Consider the following 20,798-nt stretch of genomic DNA (forward strand, 5'->3'; position numbering starts at 1 on the left):
GGACCTAGAGACTCTAAAAATTCTTAGTATGTAAACATCGAAAATTGCGAAATGAGCGCTTCGACGAAATCAAAACAATGTCAAAAAAAATAAAACATTACGCTAAATTGTTGCTATCTGTTAGGGGTATGTGAACACGATGCAGTGTGATTTGTTTCACTTGCGTTAAGTTTGCTTTCTTCCACGTTCGATTACCATTGGTTTTTCTTTCGTTTCGATTCACATCTAATAATAAGTTTGACAAAAATATACGGCGACTTCATGAATAAACAGTATGAATGACATAAGCGTTTGATATAAAACACTGCAAGAAGGAGAATCTATTTTATTTCCCACAAAGCACACACTGTAAGAATTATGCCTGTAAGATGTCTAACATGTCTGAGTGATGCAGAGATCGTGCCAGCTTTTATACTAGGAAGCTCGGATGCTATTTTTGTCATGTCCATAAATGGTGTGAAATATCCCGTATTGGTTCCTCTTGATCGATTGTATGATTGAATAAAAACTACAGCCAATGAAATGGCAGTTAAAATAGGCAAGTGACTCGCTATGAGAAACCGCTTATATCTTCGTGTGCAGTGAACCAAGAAATGGTAACGTGCAAGCATAGTTGAGTTCAAAATGTCCACCGTTGTCGATCCTTTGCTTTCAACGGTTACCTTGGATTTATTGCGTCCGAAGGAGACATTTGGAAACCCTGAAGAACATTTTAGAAAGGTAAGTGTGTATAGCGTCGAGTAGGTTTAAGCAGAGCGCTGTTAGCGTGATTTGTTAGCAGTGGTATGTTACAGCAGTTAGTCAGTTTCATACCGAGTTGGAATTTCTGTGAGACGAAACTAACCAAATGGAACATTTTTAATGTTCTGTTTTCAGCAATGGTTTGACATCGACAGCTTGAATTTTTCGCAGTTCAGTAGTAAGGTGGATATTTTCGATGACAGCGGCGCATTTGACTCCGAGAGCTCATTGGATTCAGACTACGAGCTAAATTACAACGAGAAATATTTCTGTCAGGAAGATCTAATCGAAAGCAAGCTGAAAGATACTGCCTTGTTGTACGAATTGCCTTACCAACAGGATGACATTTCTTTGGAGTTACGAGCAGCTAGTCCGGATGATTTATCAAGCTGCAGCCCTACTACTAGTGAGTCGTCTTCGGACATTGAAGTCCAGCTCGATTCCGTCGAGCAGACGGATCTCACGTGCAGTGATGTGGAAATGAAACCCGTCTGTGCTGCTAAAACAACGACTGTGAAACAAACTTCAGAGGGAACGCAAACTGACAACGATGAAGGTTTCGCGGAATCGATGAAATCTGATTCTTTGACCAAACTGGGGAAGCCAAAATTGACGATCGAAAGTTCTACAGCCATCTCTGGGTCGCCAAAGGCCAACTCGAATACATTAAAAGGAATTAACACTTCAGATGCAAATGATGCGAAAGATTCCTCAGAATCTACTCCAGTGCAACTACCAAAAGGAAAGAAAACATTAGCAAGGACTCATAAATGTACATTCGAAGGTTGTAATAAATCTTATACTAAGAGCTCGCATCTCAAAGCTCATCAAAGAACACATACTGGAGAAAAACCTTACCAGTGTAACTGGAAGGATTGCGGTTGGCGTTTCGCAAGATCTGATGAGCTTACAAGGCATTATCGAAAGCACACCGGAATAAAGCCGTTTAAATGCACCACATGCGATCGAAGCTTCTCTCGATCAGATCATTTGTCGCTTCACATGAAGCGTCATTACTAACGAATTCTTAAGGCCTCATTGCAAGACAGTGAACCTTGCTAGAATATTCCAAGCTCGGTTTTCAAACGTAGAGCTGTAACATAAAAAAAAGATCTGTACTAAGATATGTTCTAGTGATATCGTATGTACAATTTATACATTATAGACAATATTCCACAACATGAAGACTGTGAACGACCAGGTTCAACAGAATCATCAAATGGAGTAAAGAATTTAAAAGAACAAAGAGAAGAACTTATTATTAAGGTGGCAAACACCACTCCTGAACTGTGTACATTTATGTTTGAAAATGGAAATAAATGCAAAGCATTAAAATGAGATGTATTTTACGAAATGTTTCTTCATGTCATGACTTGTAGGTCATGTGCTTTTGAATAAACAGCAGACTAGAAGGTCACAAGTTTTTTTCGCAAAACTTATTTGAATGGTAGAAGTCAAACTAGGAGTAAGTGAGGTTGTAATAATTTTTTTTTGGCCTGCAATAGCCAATTTTTGCAGCCCACACTGTTATTGAAAGATGGACTGATGTATTAATAAGTTTGGTTTAAAAATTACTCTGCAGAATTTAAGGCAGGCCTTGTCTTGGCTGTGCAAATATTTCAATGTTTCTCAACAGCTTACAATTAAATAGAGCAAGCTCTAAATTGTCGTGAATATTTATTCTGTTTGGGCCTGAATTTTTACAAAAATGAAAATGTGGGCCGTGAAGTCAATGAAACTAGTAAGTATAATCAAAACAAACAAAACAGTTGAAAAATCAGAACTAACAAAAGTGTCATGACACACTTGTCATGGGATTTTAAGAAATGCTGTTGAGACAGGTGAGAAATGAAGAGTTTAAATTAAAGTGCAAAAAAAAAAATGGTCACTGATATCAAATAATTTTTCTAAAAATGTTATCAGCACTGATAATAGAGAAATGCCACATCTGTAATCACAAATATATCACATGTCATCTAGTTTGAAATTTGTAGGTTAATTTTAAATGAATCATAAATGTATACATGTGTTTACAATATTTTCATTCTTGTTCTGACAAAAAATATGGTAGCTGTTCTTTTTTGGCTTGATTATTTATGAGATTCAATATATGCAACAGATGATCAGGAAATACTTTTGAAAGATATCTGATCATAGTCTGCACTGAGCTAAACTGGTATGGATTGCATTAAAATAAATCCCATGATGTGTCTCATTTTGTGTTCCTCAAAAATGACCGCACTTCAGTATAAATTATTCAATTACTCAAGCCAATATTACTCCCGAACATGATTTAATGAGAATTGGTGATAAATGTTAATGAAAATATTGTCAAGTTTGTCTGAACCTCACACATTTACAGGCTGACGGGAGACACAAGAAGCTGATTGCATTTGCAGCAGTCAATCACTGCTTTGTGAAAAAACCATTTGGACAATTCTCTAAGAATGTGACGATTTAATTTTATTTAAATCCCGTACAGCAAAATGAATTGAAGTCGTACATGAACATTGAGCATTACAATCCAAAGTCCCAAGTCCAGTTGCCAATAATATTTTAACAGGAAGTACGTTAACAAGGAAATTTTTAATAAAGCAGATTAAAGATAACGAAGATTAAGCTGATGAGACGTATTTTTTACTTCTAGACGAGTAACGGAAATTTATTAATCAACGAAATCAAAAGAAAAGTGTGCGGCCCATATGTTTTCTGAATTTTTATGTGAAAGATTTAGTCACGCAACAAGAATGTCACGCAATATAAGTATCTGCCTTATATGACCACAAATATATCGTGTGCTCAATTTTTCGCGTCACGCAAGGAGCGACTTACGTTTTTTTTTTCAATATTATTACAAAGAGTGACTTCCTTAGTCAGGGGGTAAAGTTGCTGAAGGCAGGGGGATGGTAAAGCGACAAAGATCTTTCGATGGGAGGGGAGAAGGAAATCAAACATCTCAGGCAAAGGAATAAACAAGGAAAAAAAATACCTAGAGGGAACTTTTTCCTGAGTTCACGAGTTACTCACCACCAGAAGGTTGGTTATAGGGAGTCGTGTTTATTACACCAAAAAAGTAAATGTCGTCAGGAGCTTTCAGTGATGTGTTGTTAGTGTCATTCATGGGGAAGGAGTTAAAGACGTTCTCGGTCGTTAGAATTTTCTTAGATTTGGCTGGGTTGGAATTTTAATTTTCTTTTGGACGAGGAGGGAGGGTTATAATTATTTCATATCATGAATTCTCTTGGAACTTACTTATAGCAAGCCCATAGGCACAAGCTTTGTACAAGACCCTGTGATTAGCAAATAGTAAAATCTATGAAAAACGAAAACGATACATCCGACTCTAATTATAACCAACACATTTTAACGATAACTCGGTACCTTAAAAGCTTACTTTGTATTTTCTTTTTCTTGCATTCTATCAGAAGGCAGACATGCGGACCTGTTTCAGCGTGTTACATGATATGGCTGCTTTTCTGTGATTAGGGCTAAGTGTTTCACTGCTGGATGACATTTAGGAAAACCGTCCACAACTATGTCTAACAATTCCTTGTAAAGCTGATAAATAAGGTTTTCATAATGATAATATCTCACTTAATTCCGAAATTTGGGTGTCTTAGTCTTTGTTAGGAACTCTCCGCTCTTTTTAACAGTTTGTTCGTATTGAAATATTTCCTTAGGGTCAGATTTTCTCGTGAGTCAAAATATTTTACGAATGATGAGCCAGAATTTACGGTCATTTCATGGCCGATAGCTTTTAAACGGAGTTTTATCCAACTGTTTCTGATTGCATGAAAGTTTGGGAACAAACATGGCCGACGGCACTTCGATTGCCGGCAAAGGTTTCAGGCATTTTTTTGTGGGAGGGATATTCATTGTGTTATTGCATCTTCTTATTTTCAACATGCTGTCCATTGGTAATAACTGTAGATACTTCTTGTATAAAGTCTTTCGAGAATCTCGACTATCTTTGCTCGGAAAATCGGAATCTAAACCACCAGCCTTCACTGATACAACAGAAGGGTTGAAAAGTTCTCTTGTACCCAGACCCTTTCGCGTTTTTGTTGCCAAAGGTTGTCGTAGACCTTCCATACCCTTTTCGATCTTTGATTTCCTTCTCGCCGTAAGCCTCTTCTCTAAATTACATATTTTGGCAACGGGGCTTAACACAGGCCCTGCATCAAGTAAATGTTCTCTCCTTTCCGGACGTTTGCCAGGGTTACAGTTGGTGTTTACCCTCGCATTACGAGCCGTTCTGTTCGAGGGTAATTTTTTTCCCATCTCTTTATCTTGCTTATCAGGTTTTTTTGGGATCCCGCGCAGAATGTGGAGATTATTGGGTGTGGAGTGTCGAGAGCTTTCTTCGTGTAAACGGCATGACAATGTGTCCATGGTCGACCTATCGCTTTGTGCTGTTTCTAACATGTTAACAGCGGATCTTGATGTGAAACTTCCACTGTATGAATGACACCAGTCTAAAATGATCGAAAGGGAACAGATGAAAATTTAAAGAGTCCTTGATAATTGAATAAGCTAGAATGAGGCCACTCCCCTTACACTGCCGACAGAGGGGTTGAGGGGGGTCTCCTAATAGAGGTGGGGTAGGGATCTAGCACGTCTTATCAGCGTTGTTTATTTGATTGTCTCTGGACACTTAACTGTAACCTGCCTGAGCAAGAAAAACGCCCGTAAATAACCTAAAGTTCCTTTTACCACGCCTTCGGCCCGATTTCGAAATACTAGAGAGGGCCTTTCGCAATTAGAATTTTGAGAAGCTGACTTGTCAAGTGTTAGATTTCAGCATAAGAGACATTCAATTCGCTCACCAGCTCTGTTTGTTATAAGAAACATTGATCGTTCTTCATCATTAAGCCACTCGACAATTCCTTCAAAGCATGAAACAAAAAGACATTGAGATATAATAAAGTTCAGAAATTATAACTTTCAAGCTGGGTTTACCCTACATAAGTAGTTTATGGTTCAAACGCCTGGTTAGGCTAGGGTCTCTAGGTTTCGTTCTCGGGGAAAAAAAACCAAGCTCTCCTCTCAAATGACTTCAAATTCAGTTGAAACACCACGTTAACCAGTTTCAGAGGTTTGATAAAAACTTGCTTCGTGAAAGCTCTCACTCACCTCTGTATTCTACCTCCAGGATCATTTTTATAGTTCCAACAGGTAACTCAAATAGGGGAAAAATTTTGAATTACGTGCGGTAAGTTCTCGTTAATTTCTTGAAGGACAGACTGGTTTCTTTAGATCAGAAAATTATTATCCAAGCTGTACGTATATATTTCATATTTTGAGTTCCAAGAACTGAATAACATAGGGAATTACATATATTTTATTTTTTTGTCGATAATATTCTTCTGTTTCCTTATTACCCAAGTCATCATGTAGAAGCAATAACTGACTGATTTCCCAGCCACAGATATCCTCTCCTCGTGATACAATGGAGGAATTCCTGTTAACAGAAACATAAAATACTAAAATTTCACCGATAAACCACCCTTCTTGCTAATCTCTCGTCCATAACGCTGCTGAATTTAAGATTGGTACTGAAGTGCACTGCCAGCGAGTGACGTTAAACCAAAATGGAAGCCAAATGATTTGGCTTCCATTTTGGTTTAACGTCGGAAAATATCACAAGGATAACTCAAAGTGAAACCAGTGCAATCCCCGGCGGAGCGCAATCTTGGTCAAGAACTGAGTTCTACAATTTGCAAAAATGGAACTGGATCTTGGTTAGGAACACAGGAAACGGGAGCAATCACTAGATTTAGTAAAAGAAAAATGCTGATGAAAATTTTCCTGTGGTAGACTGTCCAGATCAAGGGGATTTGACCTTACCATTTACTACCTGTTCCGAGAAAGAGTATATTTCGTTTATGAATAAATTCATACAGAATAATTTTCATGATTACTATGCTCAGTATTTGAACGTGCTCAAGGTTCCAATTCCTGCAATCAAAAACTCCTCATATCAAACTGAGTGAGAAATTTATATCCTTCACTACTAAGTAAATATACTTGGCATGGTGCAAAGTGTTTATAGCTAAGCATGATTCCTAGTTAAGTGGGATCTTGAAATGGAGACGATGTTAAAATGGAAAGACAAACGAAGATCACGGGGAAGATAATCTTATATTAAGACAGGTTAATATGGGTGATTTTGTGGGGCAAACAGTTGTGAGGCAGTTCTAAAAGCAGGTGTAAAGAAGAGGATTGAAAAAAGGGTGAAGGAAATCAGAAAATCTGTCTGACCTTTTCAAGAATGGTGATAGGTTACTATGACGACCATCTGATCAGTCTGCGAATGCCGCACGAGTGTCAGTTTATAAAATGTTTCTACAATAAAACTGAGAAGTGAAGAACTAACGATATGAATGTTTTATGGCCTCTTTTATTCTCAAAATAATCCATCGTAATGATAATTCAAGAATGAAGGGTCCTTATCTCGTTAGAAACCTTCCCTTTCAGTGTAATTCATACCTTATCAAGCAATGGCTGATGGAAATGATATAGCAACGCGCTCGCTAAGCCAAATTAGAGGGAAAATTAAGGCCGATAGGAGGGAGAATTATTGATCAGGTCCTAGGTACGTGTTGAAGGGTTTGAATTAAACTCAGTGTTGTTTTGCTCCAGACCTACTGTGAATTACCGAGACTAAAGCTCATGAAACAGTGCATATTTTGTTATATTTAAACCTAAATATCGCTGAATGCGGTTTTTCTCTCAAGCAAGATTACAAGGGCTTGAGGCCGTTGAAAGAATATTGAATTTAAGGATAGCAAACCAAAAATGTAGAATATTTGATTATTTAAATGTCTTGCTGTTCTCAAGGAAAGATCATTGCGAAGTTTTGAAAACGTCTGCTTTCTTTAGAATCACTTTACATTAGCTTTACCACAAGCAATGAAATAATTGATGTTTTGTAAAGGAAATAATTTGAAATGCATCAATTTATAGAATTGATGGATCGCCTGAGTGTATGTTCATGCAAAAGCCTTCACAAGTAAAGGTAATCAGGCACAATGTAAATTCAAGATTTTCTTATCTTCTTCCGTCATTTGAAACAAAAACATCCATTATTGGATGTTTTCAATGAAGTCCTCAAAGTATCTACATACAAAAATAATCTGGTTCTTGCTATTCTTAACATCCATCAACTTATTATCGCAGTACTAACCTCAAATCTTGTGCCGAAATATGTTGAAAATGTTTCATTCTTAGGTTATCTTGATTGGTACTGTAATCTCGTTTCGTTTTATTCCTAAACGAGCACGGAGTTTCCTGCATCATGTCGCATCACGTATTCAAATTTTAAACTGATTTTTCACGGTTTATCTGTCACAGGAAATGTAATTCAAGAACGGATGGACATTCATAGTCCCCTAAAGTGTTCACTATTTACCTATTCCACAGCAACATCCCACAACAAATCTTCAAAGGTGTCCGGAAATTGCCTAAAAATAGCTCCTAGTAAACAAAGATGAAGGCTGAAATCTGTCCAATTAGTGATTTAAAACGTGAATTGCGGTTTCGTGATTAGAATTTATCTTTATTTCACTTCCATGGTTTGTGAACAAGTGACAGTAATGTTTACACAAAACCTGCAGGGTGCCTAACTTAAGTTCTGTCTATGTACATTTGTTTGTGCTTGAGTAGCTTCGATAAATAGAAATCCTGTCATCTCTATTTTCATTACACTACGGGATTCAACGTAGCACCTTTTTCACACGCTTTTCAAAAGCTTTTAACAACAAAATGAATTGTAATGGAGGGCTCTTACGACAATCTGATAATTATTCCTCTGGGAAAGAAACGGCTTTCACAGACTCCAACTAAGCAAATCTAATTATAATTACTATGGGATGTCTAACAAAGTTATGTTTATTTTTTCAAGTAAGTAATCTTTATTTTGTTAAAGAAAACGTTTCGTAGAGGTGAAGGAAATTAATGTTTTATGATCTAATGAGCTCTCTTAAAATGAAGGGAACATTTTTTAAGCTGGGAAACTACAATTTTAAAATACACTTTGATTAGTTTTAAAAAATTATTTTATTGTCTTACTGCTAACATATTTTTTCTTGAACAAAAAGCTATGCCCGTCATCTGCTTCATAAGCAAGCATTTCACTTTAATTAAAATCCTTTTTTTCGTACCCAGATCTCAAATGGCGAGTAAACGCTGAGAGTTATGGGTAACAAAGTATAACAAGCCATTGTAAAGGACGCCAGTAGTTGGGAACTTTCAACGGAAAGCTATAACGGTAGGCAAAAGCTAACCCGGAGAATGTAGCTGATAGTCAGTGAGATGGAAAAAAAGCGTAGGTGCGGAAACTGGGGAAAAGTAGATATAAAAACTCTGACTTGTTAGGTCGAAACCAGTTTTCGCGAGGCGTAAAACACAATTCGACGTTGAACTAAGAAAAACATCATTAACAAATTCGTTGGAGGATAAACGATGGCCGAAATATTCTTTCACAAAATTATTGTGGATCGTAACTAAATAGCAATAAAATCCCTCAAATAAGCTAAATTATCTCAGAGGCAAGAATGATGATAAGGGATGTCACATTCCTTAGAAAATTATGTTTCAATTGGGTTCGAAATACGATACAGACGAACGGTATGATAAGACTAGAAGCTCCCGGAAAATTGAGTGTTTTATATGGGTGTATATATTAGAACCGATTTGGGTAGAAAAATTGTGGAAGAAATTCTTTTTTTAACAGAAAGTTATGCGTCTTTTTAAGGATCCTTATTTAGGGTGTGGAAAGATTCGTGCACTTTGTCCAAATCCATCATACGACATCCCTCTATGCTTATCATCAAAGTCATCGGCACGTTCGTCATCAAGCCCTCTGCGCATGCCCCTGCTCTGGCTCAGACCATTTTCCTGTGTATCCCTGAATTCTCCACCGTGTGAAATTCGGTCTCGAGGCCAAGAGCCCTGTTGTAACTGATGCCTGGGTTCTCTCATTCTCATCCTGGTCAGAGTGAAGTTGAGGTTGGCGGGTTTATTAGGCAGTACTGTACATGATTTGGTTTCGTGTTCAAATCCTTTGGCCGAAACCGTGATGTCATAAGAGCCTGGTACTAGTAATCGCCAAAAGTCGCCGTCACTCGCGGAGAACACATCATGGCGGCGATTTGAAACAGCTACTCTGGCTTCGTCCACTGGGTTACCATCTTGATCTTTAACAAAACCGTGTACACCAGTATGGACCTAATGATAAGCGGATACTTTATGAATCAACCGAGAGGTAACTCATATTGAATTCACACTAAATTAATCTATAAGGATATTTTGTCAACTTTACTTCTGACCGACAGGCGAGCACGAAGTTGGCTTCCGCGCTGAGCGTGTCAGAAATCTTAATTCCGTAGACAAGGTGGAATGGATTGTCAAGAGTGACATTTATGCCCCCTCTCCCCTCATTCTCTTTTAGCCTCACCCCATCTCCCTTAGTTTGCTTTGTCTCATCTCAGTTCCCTCATTATCTTTGACGGATTAAATCATACACGCTAAATTTAGCGGTAGTCTTCTCCGCAGCGATCTTTAAACCTAAGAAAGAAAATTTATGATCACCCCCCTGTCTCTATAGCACGCTGCAACAAGCCTATTTTAAAATCCTTAAAATTAATAATCTATGGATTATCATTTTTGATATACCTGCTCTATATAACTAAGGAGCGCTTCTTTGTTCTCCTGCCAGTACTCTGGCAGTTCGCTTGCATTAGGAAACTTCTGACAACCGAGTTCAAGCGTAATATCAAAGCAGTTAGAGTGCACGTAATTGTAATCTTGCATTCCTCCCGATACGCTGAACCACTTAGCTCCGTTTGTTATCCCGTCTATAAAATGCTCCCGCGGAATCTCTTTGCATTTCCAAGGTGCGTTTGCTAAATGCATTGTGGGATGTGCCTCTGAGTACGCACGCGCAATCTGTCTAAATACGTCATCATCAGGCGTGGCGCTGTACACGCTCTGTCCCGAGGGATTATCATCATACGGGTAATTTGCCACGAGAGCCCCACTATGCAAACTGGCTGACAGCACAAAAGGAATAGAATTGATCCACTTCATGACAGCGCGGGTTTCCGGTTGGGGTGGCCCGTTGGTGCTTGGAAAAAACTGATCTGGAAAATTACGATTCAAGTCGATACCGTTAGCATTAGGTCGGCTTGATTTCCAGCTGTCTTCCCCATCAGCGAATGTGGCAGCCATCTCGTATCCGTCAGGATTCATACTCGGCATAATGTGGATTCTAGTCGTGTCCACAATGTTAGTGACTCTTTCGTTGACTTCGTAGTTTTTGCAAAGATACCTAATTAAATGAAGAAGCATCTCTCTTCCTACTGCTTCATCCCCGTGCATGTTAGCGACGTATTTAAATTCTGGCTCCCCTGGCTCGTGCTTCCCTGGGTTATTGGAGATTTCCATGACCCACAATTTGCGGTTCTGCACCGAAGTACCAATGTCATACAAACGAGCTATTTTGCTATATTTTCTGGAATACTCCTTCAAAAGCCATGTCATTTCTTCATAATTATGATGCCTAAAGCTCGAATTCTTCTCAGGTATTTCAGTTTTAGAGTCTTTTTCTAAATCCTTCAGCGTGCTTTTAGTATCTTCTTGGCTGTGGTCTTTCAGTTCTTCTTTGGCGATTGCGAGTTTATGTTTTATATCCTTGATGGTTGCAAAACTCCCTTTCTTTCCGTTGTTCGTGTTTGGTTCAGTATCATGTTTGTTTTCCTTCTCGAATGATATTTTTTTAGCTCCTTTGTCGGGTGGCTTTGCAGAAGAAGATAGCACCAGGCTGTGAAGGATCATAAACAGTACGAACAACTTTGCACGGAGCATGGTTATAGTGCTCTCAGGACTGATCACAGTTGGAAATGTCTGTTCTTTTGTTACACAATATGAATTTAGAGCTCATATGTTTCTTCTGACATCACCACAGGAGTGGTTGACCGCTCACCACACCTTACAAAGATTTAGTTATGATCTCTACATCTCTCATCGCATCACGGCTATAAACCATTTGTAAATGATCCTTTATCGTGTTTCATTTCAACAGCTCACAAACAAAACTGCAGTTGCATTAATACACATTCGACATGTCAGAAAACTGAAAGACCGCGAAGTCTCAATTAAAATTTAAAGTTTGTCCTCTTGCTGGAACACTTAGATTTAAAGAGTAAAACAGAGTTTTGGCGATCGATTTGTAAAATCCAATTAACAGACCACCTGCTGAGAGATGACAGGTGCAACAATCTACCTGCTCCGAATCTTTTAGCGCAAAAATCGTCTGAATAAATATTTTTATAAGTACATTCGTATTTGAACTTTTTAATCAAAAGCTAGAAAGTAAAGAGCACTTCAAAAATTCTAATATGCAGCGGGTAACCTTGTGAAGTAATTTTGTTGTTGACCTTATTAAAATTAACTTCAGATCGATGCAGTTTACATGATTTGTTGATATCTGAAAATATTTTACAAATCTGCCAAAATATGGATTTTAGAACATAATTTTTTCCCACGAGGAAAAGAAACGAGATGCTTAGAAGAATATTAACCCAAACAAAGATGAGAAAACCCCGTAAATTGCTAAGACAAGCAATTGTTTTCTACTACACCACACCCATTTCAAGAATAAGATCTAAATAAAGAGAGTGAATAAAGTTCTGTGGAGGAATGTCAGATTATGGACAAGTGATCTAATTCGCATTTTGGACTGATTGAATTTCACAGCGGAAGACATTTGACGGTTTGCGATACTAAAGATTTTTCTGCTTTTATATATTTGCTGTTTAGCCGTCCTACGAGACGCTAAAAATGCATCTTATATCGACGTTTGTGATTTTTTTTTTAATTCTGAGTTTTCATCTTGGAAACTGCAACCCGTTTCTAAGGAAAGTTCTTGATATGTTCCACGGTGGCAAACAAAAATTTCAGGCAAACGACGAGGCAAGGAAAAGCGTTGATATTCTGGATGTAAATGAATTTAAACACCACGATTACGAGGAATTGACCTGGTTTTTAAAGTACTTTGCTAAAAAGTACCCAGACATTACAAGATTGTATTCTATTGGATACAGCGTGCAGAACCGTAAGCTATGGGTGATGGAGATATCAGACAATCCCGGAAAACACGAAGCTGGCGAAGCGGAAGTAAAATATATCGGAAACATTCACGGTAATGAAGCCTTGGGCCGAGAACTTTTATTACAGCTGATAAAATACTTTTGCGAAAACTATGAAAATGACCCAGAAATCAAGAATCTTGTGCAGAGGACAAGGATACATATTTTACCGAGCATGAACCCGGATGGTTACGAATTGGCAGCCGTTCGTGGTAAGGCGAACAAACTGGTTGGAAAGAGAAACGCTTTTCGAGTCGATTTAAATCGTAATTTTCCAGACCAATTTTTCCCCAGTACTACTGGTCCACCACAGCCCGAGGTCAGGGCTGTAATGGACTGGATTAAGGAGTACCCGTTTGTATTATCGGCCAGTCTGCATAGCGGAGCTTTAGTTGCGCTCTATCCTTATGATGATTCACCATCAGGACAGAGTCAGTACAGCGCTACACCGGATGACGATGTTTTCAGACGTTTAGCAAAGACATATTCACAGGTACCTTATGTTTAATTTAATTCCTAACGGTACCAATTTGAGGAAGATGTCTAGATAACTCGACCGTTAGGGTAAATCTTACATATGAAAGAAAGAATTAAGTGTTATTTCCCTGAAAGTTTGAATTTTATCACTTGAGCTTTTAGCATTTACTATTTGAGTTTGTTATTCCTTTCTGTGAATTTAGCGTTAAGTATCATTTTACATATTGATGAATTTCAACTGTCGGTGACCAGTTTGGGGAAGGTCTTATCCCCTTTTTTCACTCTTCACAATCTAGCATCAATATGCATATTCTCCATACTGCTCTCTATGTATTTGCTGTGGTATTGATATGGAGAATTTATATGAAAATGAAGAGCTGCTTAAGTAAGTGATCATTTCGTTTATTCTCATGACCTTACTGTTTGATTTAGCAGTGATAATGTAAGGAGATATAGAGTGTTGGTCAATCTTAGGAGTTGAAGGGTTTAAGTCAAAAACTGATTCGCTGCTTTGTTTTATACCCAAGGCGCATCCCGTGATGCATCTGGCAAATCCTAAATGGAACTGTTCGGATCAAAAGGAAGAACATTTCATAGACGGCATCACAAATGGTGCCAGCTGGTCGAGTTTGTCAGGAGGCATGCAGGATTACAACTACGTTCACTCGAACTGCTTTGAAATAACACTGGAGCTTGGCTGCGATCGATTTCCTAAAGGTACTGAGCTGGAAAAGTACTGGCATGATAACAAGAAGGCTTTGGTGGAGTTGACTCAGCAGGTATGAGACTTTCTCCTATTTTGTTGAAATGTCATTGTGATGCAGATTCTCTGTCTTCGAGACCGGTCATTGTATTCTGATGATCTCCCCCCCCCCCTCCCCCTTTGTGGCGCTTAAATGGCGGTCAATTTTCTACAGTTCCCCGTTGTTTCTACAAAGAGTCAAACATGTATCATTTCTCTTGCATCTAAGGTGCATTATGGCGTGAGTGGATTTGTCAAGAACATACAAGGAGCGCCTCTCTCTGATGCAACCATTAGCGTTGCAGATCGTCGTCATGACGTCACTTCATCAAAGGATGGAGACTTTTGGCGCTTACTCGTACCAGGTTCATACGAAATCACAGCCATGGCACAAGGTTACCAGCCACAAACCCAGCTTGTGGAGCTTCGGGCGTTTGAAGGGAAAGTTGTAAATTTTACTCTAAAGCCGACTCAGGAAGACGGGATGAAGATATCACTTGAAGGAAGCGAAGACGAATTATTAGACCGAGTCATGGTGAGTCTAAGATACACAGCATTATTTTTTTTACTGATTTACAGAGTAATTTATCTCGGAGCTGTGTTGGGATGTGTACTTTTCCTGTGGAGACGAACGAAAAAAACCAGCGAACGTTTTCAAGAGCAAATAAGGAAAAATGAGGGACAATAAGGGCGCTCATTTCACTCATATTCAGTTCAAGATGGAAACGTAATTCTGTTTACTCAATCCTTCAGTCGGTGATCCTTCAATTTTTTTGACACGTCTTTTTATGTCATTTTTAAACAGGCAGGAACCTTTGTCACGGACGAAGGAGTGGATCCGAGGGAGCATATCATCAAGCTGACCAATCAGAATGACAGGGAGGAACAGCCGTTCCATAAACACGTATTACATCCAGGGCTTAACGACAGGTGTGTCATGTAAGGCGTTATGAAATGAAATCATAAAGTTGGTCGGACTTCGCTGTAGTAGTCGCCCTTTCTCAGTCACCTCAGGCACGTCGACGCACATTCATCGAGATCTTACTGTGACAGCTCATCAGCTTGCAAAATGAGCTTTTGTTAACGTAGGCTTGGTTCATAGACTAAGACTAATATTTGGGTTGAGTTAATGTTCTTCTCAAAGTGAGGACCCGGATCCTCTTTAGCCTTGAAGTTTTAGGTTTGACTCCTGTATATCAGCAACATCTCACAGAGAGTTTGATGGCAAAACCCACTTTGATTATTACGACCGAGAGAGCATATTCTCTTGTCGTCACTAGTATCACGAACACAGCAAATAACCGTGTTGATTTTTTCCTTTTTTCATATTTATAGATCAAGGTTGTCTCTTGAGAATGCGCTTCTTAGCGATGAAACTGCTCGTGGAAGTGGATCTGTTGAAGAAAACAAACCCGACGATATCTCTGGTGAAGGAGGAGGGAGTGGTGACGTAAAATCCAAGCAGGAACCAGACAGACGGGTGTCTCATCCAAAACTGGTTAAACCAGACAAACCTGTCGCTATCTCAAGACCGGTAAAGCCGGCTAAGCGTGTCACTATTCAGAAACCGGCTAAAACCATCAGCAACAAGACAGCCCCCAAAGTTATTACAAAGCCCCAAGCTCCTAAACCGAAAATCAATGTGATACAAAAGAAACCAGCGCTTGCAGCAGGGAAGAAAACCATACCCTCTAAATCACCTGCCACAGACAAGCGCTTCTTGAAGTTGATTGGCTCAAACGTGGCGTGTCGTCTGGTTGGAAAGAAGGGATTAAAGAATGGAAACTTGAGGTGGGTGGGGCACTTACCCCACTTGCCATTAGACGACTCCCATCTCATCGCTGGTGTGGAATTATCCACCGATGATAAACTGGGAACTGACGGCACATATCGTGGTGTAAAATACTTTACAAGTGCTCCGAAACGAGGTTACTTCTTCCGACTGAGGGACTGTAAGGCTTTGAAGCATTGAAACTTTATTTCCCTTGAACTGATTCGAAATTATCCGTCATAAGCTGCACTGCATTCATTGTATGCTAGTTTCGAGAATGTGGTGTTACATGAGGATGACGTATAACAACCATTCTGCTCCTCAGAGAGCATCACTAAAAACCGCTTTGGCTCTCCCTTACAATATTATTTTCATCATAGTGCGATATCATTATCATTTGTTAAATTATCATTACTATTATTAGCTGATGCCTTTTTGTATTGTCATCAACTTTTTTTCTGTACAAAGTTTTGATATTAATCGAAACAAGAAGTTATAAAACAAAAAATATATAGCCACTAAACAGTAGAGTGAAATGCAACCTTTTCAGTCACACTAGAAATATTGGTGTTAGACCTTCATCAGTGTTGCTCCTGATGGACAGTTCGGATTAGCGTCAAGACTTTCTTTGTAGCTTCTCTTGACCTTGCTAGTTTTATCTTCACAGTTTCCTGATCAGTGACTAAGAATTTTTTTGATAAGACGTAAGTTTTTTTGTACATATAAAGCATAAGTCAGAATCATCGTCAAACAGTAAAAAAACTAAGAGGTAATGTATTATCAGCGAGAATAACCTGAGAAAAAATAATCAGATTCGTAACATTTAAACTCGTCTATTACTTGGTCCAATTCGACGAGCGGCCAAAACGGCGAGAGTTGTGTGGGGGTCTGGCACTATAAAAATGCCAGAACCCTCGCGGACCTCTCGCGCGCTCGCATTGAAACTTCTCTCGTGATTGTTATGTTTGCCACGTTTTACCGTTTTACTACTTTGTTGTACTGTAGCAAGTCTTGCCTGCAATGACATAAAATATGCTGTTGGCCATATTTTCTTAAATCGCCTGGCATCTACTAGACATCAGCAGCAAAGGATTAGATTTCAACTCCTAAAATATTTCCTCAAAGGAGTCCACGAACAATTTCCGCCAACGAGAGGGATTTTGCAGTCGCCATCTGATATGGCTTTCATTAAGGGAACAGAAAATGTGTTCCAACTTGTCTCCTGCAAAGCAATATGATGATTATCCTTTTCATGATCTCAGAAGCTTTCCTCCTTGAAATGATACAAGGATGCAACTCTACGTGATTTTCCTCCCTTCCAGGGCATTCAGCTTCATGCGAATACCTTGAGCGTCTCCCGCTATATTCTTCCTCTAATCGACTTATTCGCTTCTCCTCAAATTAATGAAACGAATTATGATTTCGTTCGTGAAGACAACATTTGTTTTTAAATTGATGGTGACCGTCAAAGTAACGAAGACTGTAAACGAAGAACTTTCAAGACCATAATCCATCATCGGCTTTATGAAAGCCAAGTTGTCAAGTTGGATTTTGCCCTGTTTGACTACGAAACCTGAGACTGCTTTAAACCATTCGGTTCATTTTGCTTGACCTTCTAATTTATTGTCATATAGGTTCCTTGCTAGGCAGCAGGAAAATAGCGAGTCTATCTAAAATTCAATCTTGAAATTCCCCAGTAACAGTTGTGAAGTTTCTTAGACACTGGAACAAAATGGCCTCTATCGTAATTTCCGTGTTTGAAAGTGCAGTTGGTTTGCTTGGGGGTAACATAAAAGGAAAAGCAGCGGAGATGCTTAGAGATGGAGATGTAACCGATGAAGAATGTCGGGATTTGGTCATGACGGAAATCAATGATATCAAATCAATGTTGAAAGGAGTTTCAAGGAAAGACTTGAGAGCCAGTATCTCTTATTTTAAAGAAGGCATTGGGTACTTATATCAATTCTTCGACAAGGCAAGGATCCATCGCGAGTACAACGCAGAAATAGCACATGCTGCTAGCAATGAAGCCCTTTTGCTCACAGAAGAAATGACAAAATTGGATCTTAAGGGCTTAGATGACTCTACTAACCAAGATCTTTCAAGTGCAAGAGAGCGATTCAAACTTGCTCGCGAAAAAGCCACAGAGGCTTTCGCTAATGAAGCACTAAACATATCCGACCGCCTTCTTGCAACACGATACCGAATTATGGCAACCATACTTGAGACAGTGGACAATCCCAAAAGAGCATTAGTATCCTGCAAAGTATGCATTGAAGAATTAAATTGCCTTCCAGCGGTTCAGAATAATTTTGGTGTTCAGGTTACAAGAGGCATCAAGTCTGTCAAGGGTTGGTTTAGAAAAAAGGAACGAGGGAAACTAATTTCCAGTGTATGTTCCATGAATCGGGTCCTCTACGATGTCTCACGAATAGTGCTTGGTAGATGTCCTTTAGAGAAGGCATGGCCCACTGTTGATACCGGAGGGAGCGCAGTTGATCCATTGCGTGACGAAAGAATAACTAATGCGCTACGAAATCAGGGCATTGAGGATTTTTGCGTGAAATGGTCCTTTGGTAAGGACGAACTGAAATGGGTGTCAGGCATCGCTACAAACTCCAGTGGACAATTTATTTTGACAGAACACGCTAGTGCCATTATCAAGGTGTTTGACAGCGACGGCAAGTTGGAAAAACGTATCAGTCTACCGGACAAGGCGATTCCTTTGGATGTAGCCACTGACTTCAACGACGATATCTATGTGCTGGCTGTCATCTTGTCTTCAGATGAGGTAAACTCGAATACCAGCCGCTGTTCAGGAAATGAGCCCAAACTCCCCCCCTCGAGAGGATCGGAGACCGAATCTGAGAAATGTGTGGAAATCGAGGCTATCGACGAGGGAACCCTATGGGTTTACAAGTACACTGAAACTGACGTCTATCAACAACCTGTGGGCAAAGGAGGCTGGGATAGCAAGCTATCGGTCGATGAGCGTGGTAATATGATTGTTTTGAGGATCGGGGATGGGATGTCTATGGAACGTGCGTTGGAAAAATATGACATTAAGTGGCGGCTTGTTCGCAGGCTTAGAGAGGAAACTGCAATTAAAAACTTGAAGGATATCACTTCTGTTAATGACGGTCAAGTCATGGCATTGGATAAGGCGGATCGCCTTATTCACATCTTCGGTGAAAACGGGGAACATCTTCGGAAGTTTAAGCTGCAAACAATCTATGAACCCGACATCATAACTTTTCATCGGAAAAGTGGACATGTCGTTGTAGCTGGTGTTAGAGAAGAGAACGAGTGTCTGGTTGTGGAAATATACACCAAAACCGGCAAGTTTATACAAAGCTTTCAAATCTACGAGAAAGGAATACGAAGGATATCGGCCATGACAGTCACAAATGAGGGACAAATCGCTGCGGTTACCAAATACTCCACCAAAGTACTTGTTATGTGACATTCCACCAAAGTACTTGTTGTGTGACATTCCGTTTTGCTCGTTCATCGATGAATTATGAGGCGTTCTTTCAATGATAGAATGCCCTAACCTTTCGCAAGCTGCTAACTTACTTTGGAATGTACAAAAGTAAACTTATATCGGGCGAATTGAAAGTCTATTTCTACAGTTCCATTACACCCTGTTGGCGACATTCAATCCCTCTCCGTGCCCTCTGAAAACCAAGATTCTCCACCTCATCCTACAGCGAAACTGTAATCTGTGATTTCTGGTCCCTCAGACAAACCTTTCGTGTTTAGTCGTTCGATTATTTCCTTCTTACCGGGAGATAATCACTTCGAAAGTTTTGAATAAGTCGGCGTTGCCAAGTAGGTGTGCCAACCGTTAAATAGTTCAACAATGGCAAAAAAAAAAACCAAAAAAAAAACCAAAAAAAACAGCAATTTTACTTTTCCTAAGCGAATGTCGTTAAAGAAGCGGAGCAAATCTTAACCCTTTATACCCTAACATCAGTATTCATATTCTCCATACTGTTCTCTGGACATTTACTGAGGTGCTGACAAGGAGAATTTGTCAAAATTTTACAGCTGTACAATTTTTTCATAAATTTATCAGTTACATTAATATTCTAGGGTTTGCAAGGAACCATTTATAGCGTAGATTCACTTTTCCTATCATCCTTAGCAAGATGGGTTTGTTGTAACTTCTAGAGTTTGCTTTGACATAAAACCACGAGTAATTTCTGTTTTATGGCAATTGCAGAATACGTAACATACGCGCACCAAGCGCGCTTTTTGGCGCGAAAATATGATTTGGCCTTTTCGCAACTTTCAAAATGCAGGGTCGGCCAGGGGGGTAGTGGAATACCAATATACCCGAAAAAAAATCGACAAAATACCCCAAAATACCCCAAATTCTTCCAAATATACCCAAAAATAATCGAAGCTTTGAATACTTTATACCTGAAATTCAAAGAAAGTGATATACTGAATACCCATATTTAAGCTGCAATATACCGTATACCCGATTTAAAACGCCCCTGAATACCGAATACCCAAAAACCCTGGCCGACCCTGAAAATGGGAGTCTGTTTGAAAGACTTCGCCGCGAAACCTAGAGAGATTTTCAGTTTGCTTTTATCATGTTTATGACCAAAAAGCACCACCAAAGCGTTATTTGATATATTCGTAATTGTATGAAGAAATAGCCATGTCAACACTAACAACAACATTAACATTTGAGTATATTCTTTGTCATAAAGGACTTAGCTGTGGCCTACTGTGACGAGTCTTTACCTAATAAATCAAGTTTAATATCATCGATCAGCTTGATGGTGACTATCCAGACCGACAGCCCCAATTTGAGTTTCATTGGCAAACTGTACTGAAATAGCTTCAAAATTTAATAGCCTCAGAAATCGTCGTTCGAGTATTGAATAATATGACAGAAAACAAT

The 20,798-nt window shown here is 39.2% G+C and overlaps 4 protein-coding genes across 5 annotated transcripts; 2 read left to right on the forward strand and 2 right to left on the reverse strand.

The window, feature by feature from the left end:
• Positions 1–499: 499 nt before the first annotated feature.
• On the forward strand, positions 500–2,095 carry LOC113671717 (uncharacterized). Its single transcript, XM_027187966.2, has 2 exons — positions 500–720; positions 877–2,095. The coding sequence occupies exons 1-2, from the start codon at positions 625–627 to the stop codon at positions 1,759–1,761; spliced, it is 981 nt and encodes a 326-aa protein (XP_027043767.1). The 5' UTR covers positions 500–624; the 3' UTR covers positions 1,762–2,095.
• Positions 2,096–3,181: 1,086 nt separating this feature from the next.
• Positions 3,182–8,229, reverse strand: LOC113671716 (uncharacterized). 2 transcript variants are annotated; one of them, XM_089186931.1, is made up of 4 exons: positions 8,153–8,229; positions 6,123–6,202; positions 5,568–5,627; positions 3,182–5,216 (listed from the first exon to the last, which is right to left on the reverse strand). In XM_089186931.1, exons 1-4 carry the CDS (start codon positions 8,167–8,169, stop codon positions 4,483–4,485), a joined length of 891 nt encoding a protein of 296 aa, XP_089043057.1. In that variant the 5' UTR covers positions 8,170–8,229; the 3' UTR covers positions 3,182–4,482. The 2 variants fall into 2 exon arrangements, with proteins under 2 accessions (XP_089043057.1, XP_027043766.2); XM_027187965.2 differs by having other exon boundaries at positions 7,928–8,195.
• Positions 8,230–8,630: 401 nt separating this feature from the next.
• LOC113671720 (carboxypeptidase D) lies at positions 8,631–11,755 on the reverse strand. Its single transcript, XM_027187969.2, has 2 exons — positions 10,417–11,755; positions 8,631–9,969 (listed from the first exon to the last, which is right to left on the reverse strand). The coding sequence occupies exons 1-2, from the start codon at positions 11,605–11,607 to the stop codon at positions 9,502–9,504; spliced, it is 1,659 nt and encodes a 552-aa protein (XP_027043770.2). The 5' UTR covers positions 11,608–11,755; the 3' UTR covers positions 8,631–9,501.
• Positions 11,756–12,438: 683 nt separating this feature from the next.
• Positions 12,439–16,708, forward strand: LOC113671719 (carboxypeptidase D). The gene is made up of 5 exons (XM_027187968.2): positions 12,439–13,383; positions 13,895–14,146; positions 14,339–14,644; positions 14,915–15,039; positions 15,445–16,708. The coding sequence occupies exons 1-5, from the start codon at positions 12,583–12,585 to the stop codon at positions 16,079–16,081; spliced, it is 2,121 nt and encodes a 706-aa protein (XP_027043769.2). The 5' UTR covers positions 12,439–12,582; the 3' UTR covers positions 16,082–16,708.
• Positions 16,709–20,798: the final 4,090 nt, after the last annotated feature.

Source organism: Pocillopora damicornis, chromosome 11 (assembly GCF_964200805.1).
Source record: "Pocillopora damicornis chromosome 11, jaPocDami1.2, whole genome shotgun sequence".
In the NCBI taxonomy this organism is placed as follows: domain Eukaryota; kingdom Metazoa; phylum Cnidaria; class Anthozoa; order Scleractinia; family Pocilloporidae; genus Pocillopora; species Pocillopora damicornis.

Coding starts and splice junctions, on each gene's coding strand:
- LOC113671720 (XM_027187969.2), bottom strand. CDS start 11,607: ATGCTCCGTGCAAAGTTGTTCGTACTGTTTATGATCCTTCACAGCCTG. Junction 9,970..10,416: donor TCCTTAGTTATATAGAGCAG/GTATATCAAAAA, acceptor GCTTATCATTAG/GTCCATACTGGTGTACACGG.
- LOC113671716 (XM_027187965.2), bottom strand. CDS start 8,040: ATGATGCAGGAAACTCCGTGCTCGTTTAGGAATAAAACGAAACGAGAT. Junction 5,628..6,122: donor GCTTCTACATGATGACTTGG/GTAATAAGGAAA, acceptor CATGCTTTGAAG/GAATTGTCGAGTGGCTTAAT. Junction 5,217..5,567: donor TCTTATAACAAACAGAGCTG/GTGAGCGAATTG, acceptor CGATCATTTTAG/ACTGGTGTCATTCATACAGT.
- LOC113671717 (XM_027187966.2), top strand. CDS start 625: ATGTCCACCGTTGTCGATCCTTTGCTTTCAACGGTTACCTTGGATTTA. Junction 721..876: donor CTGAAGAACATTTTAGAAAG/GTAAGTGTGTAT, acceptor TTCTGTTTTCAG/CAATGGTTTGACATCGACAG.
- LOC113671719 (XM_027187968.2), top strand. CDS start 12,583: ATGCATCTTATATCGACGTTTGTGATTTTTTTTTTAATTCTGAGTTTT. Junction 14,147..14,338: donor TGGTGGAGTTGACTCAGCAG/GTATGAGACTTT, acceptor CTTGCATCTAAG/GTGCATTATGGCGTGAGTGG. Junction 15,040..15,444: donor CATCCAGGGCTTAACGACAG/GTGTGTCATGTA, acceptor TCATATTTATAG/ATCAAGGTTGTCTCTTGAGA.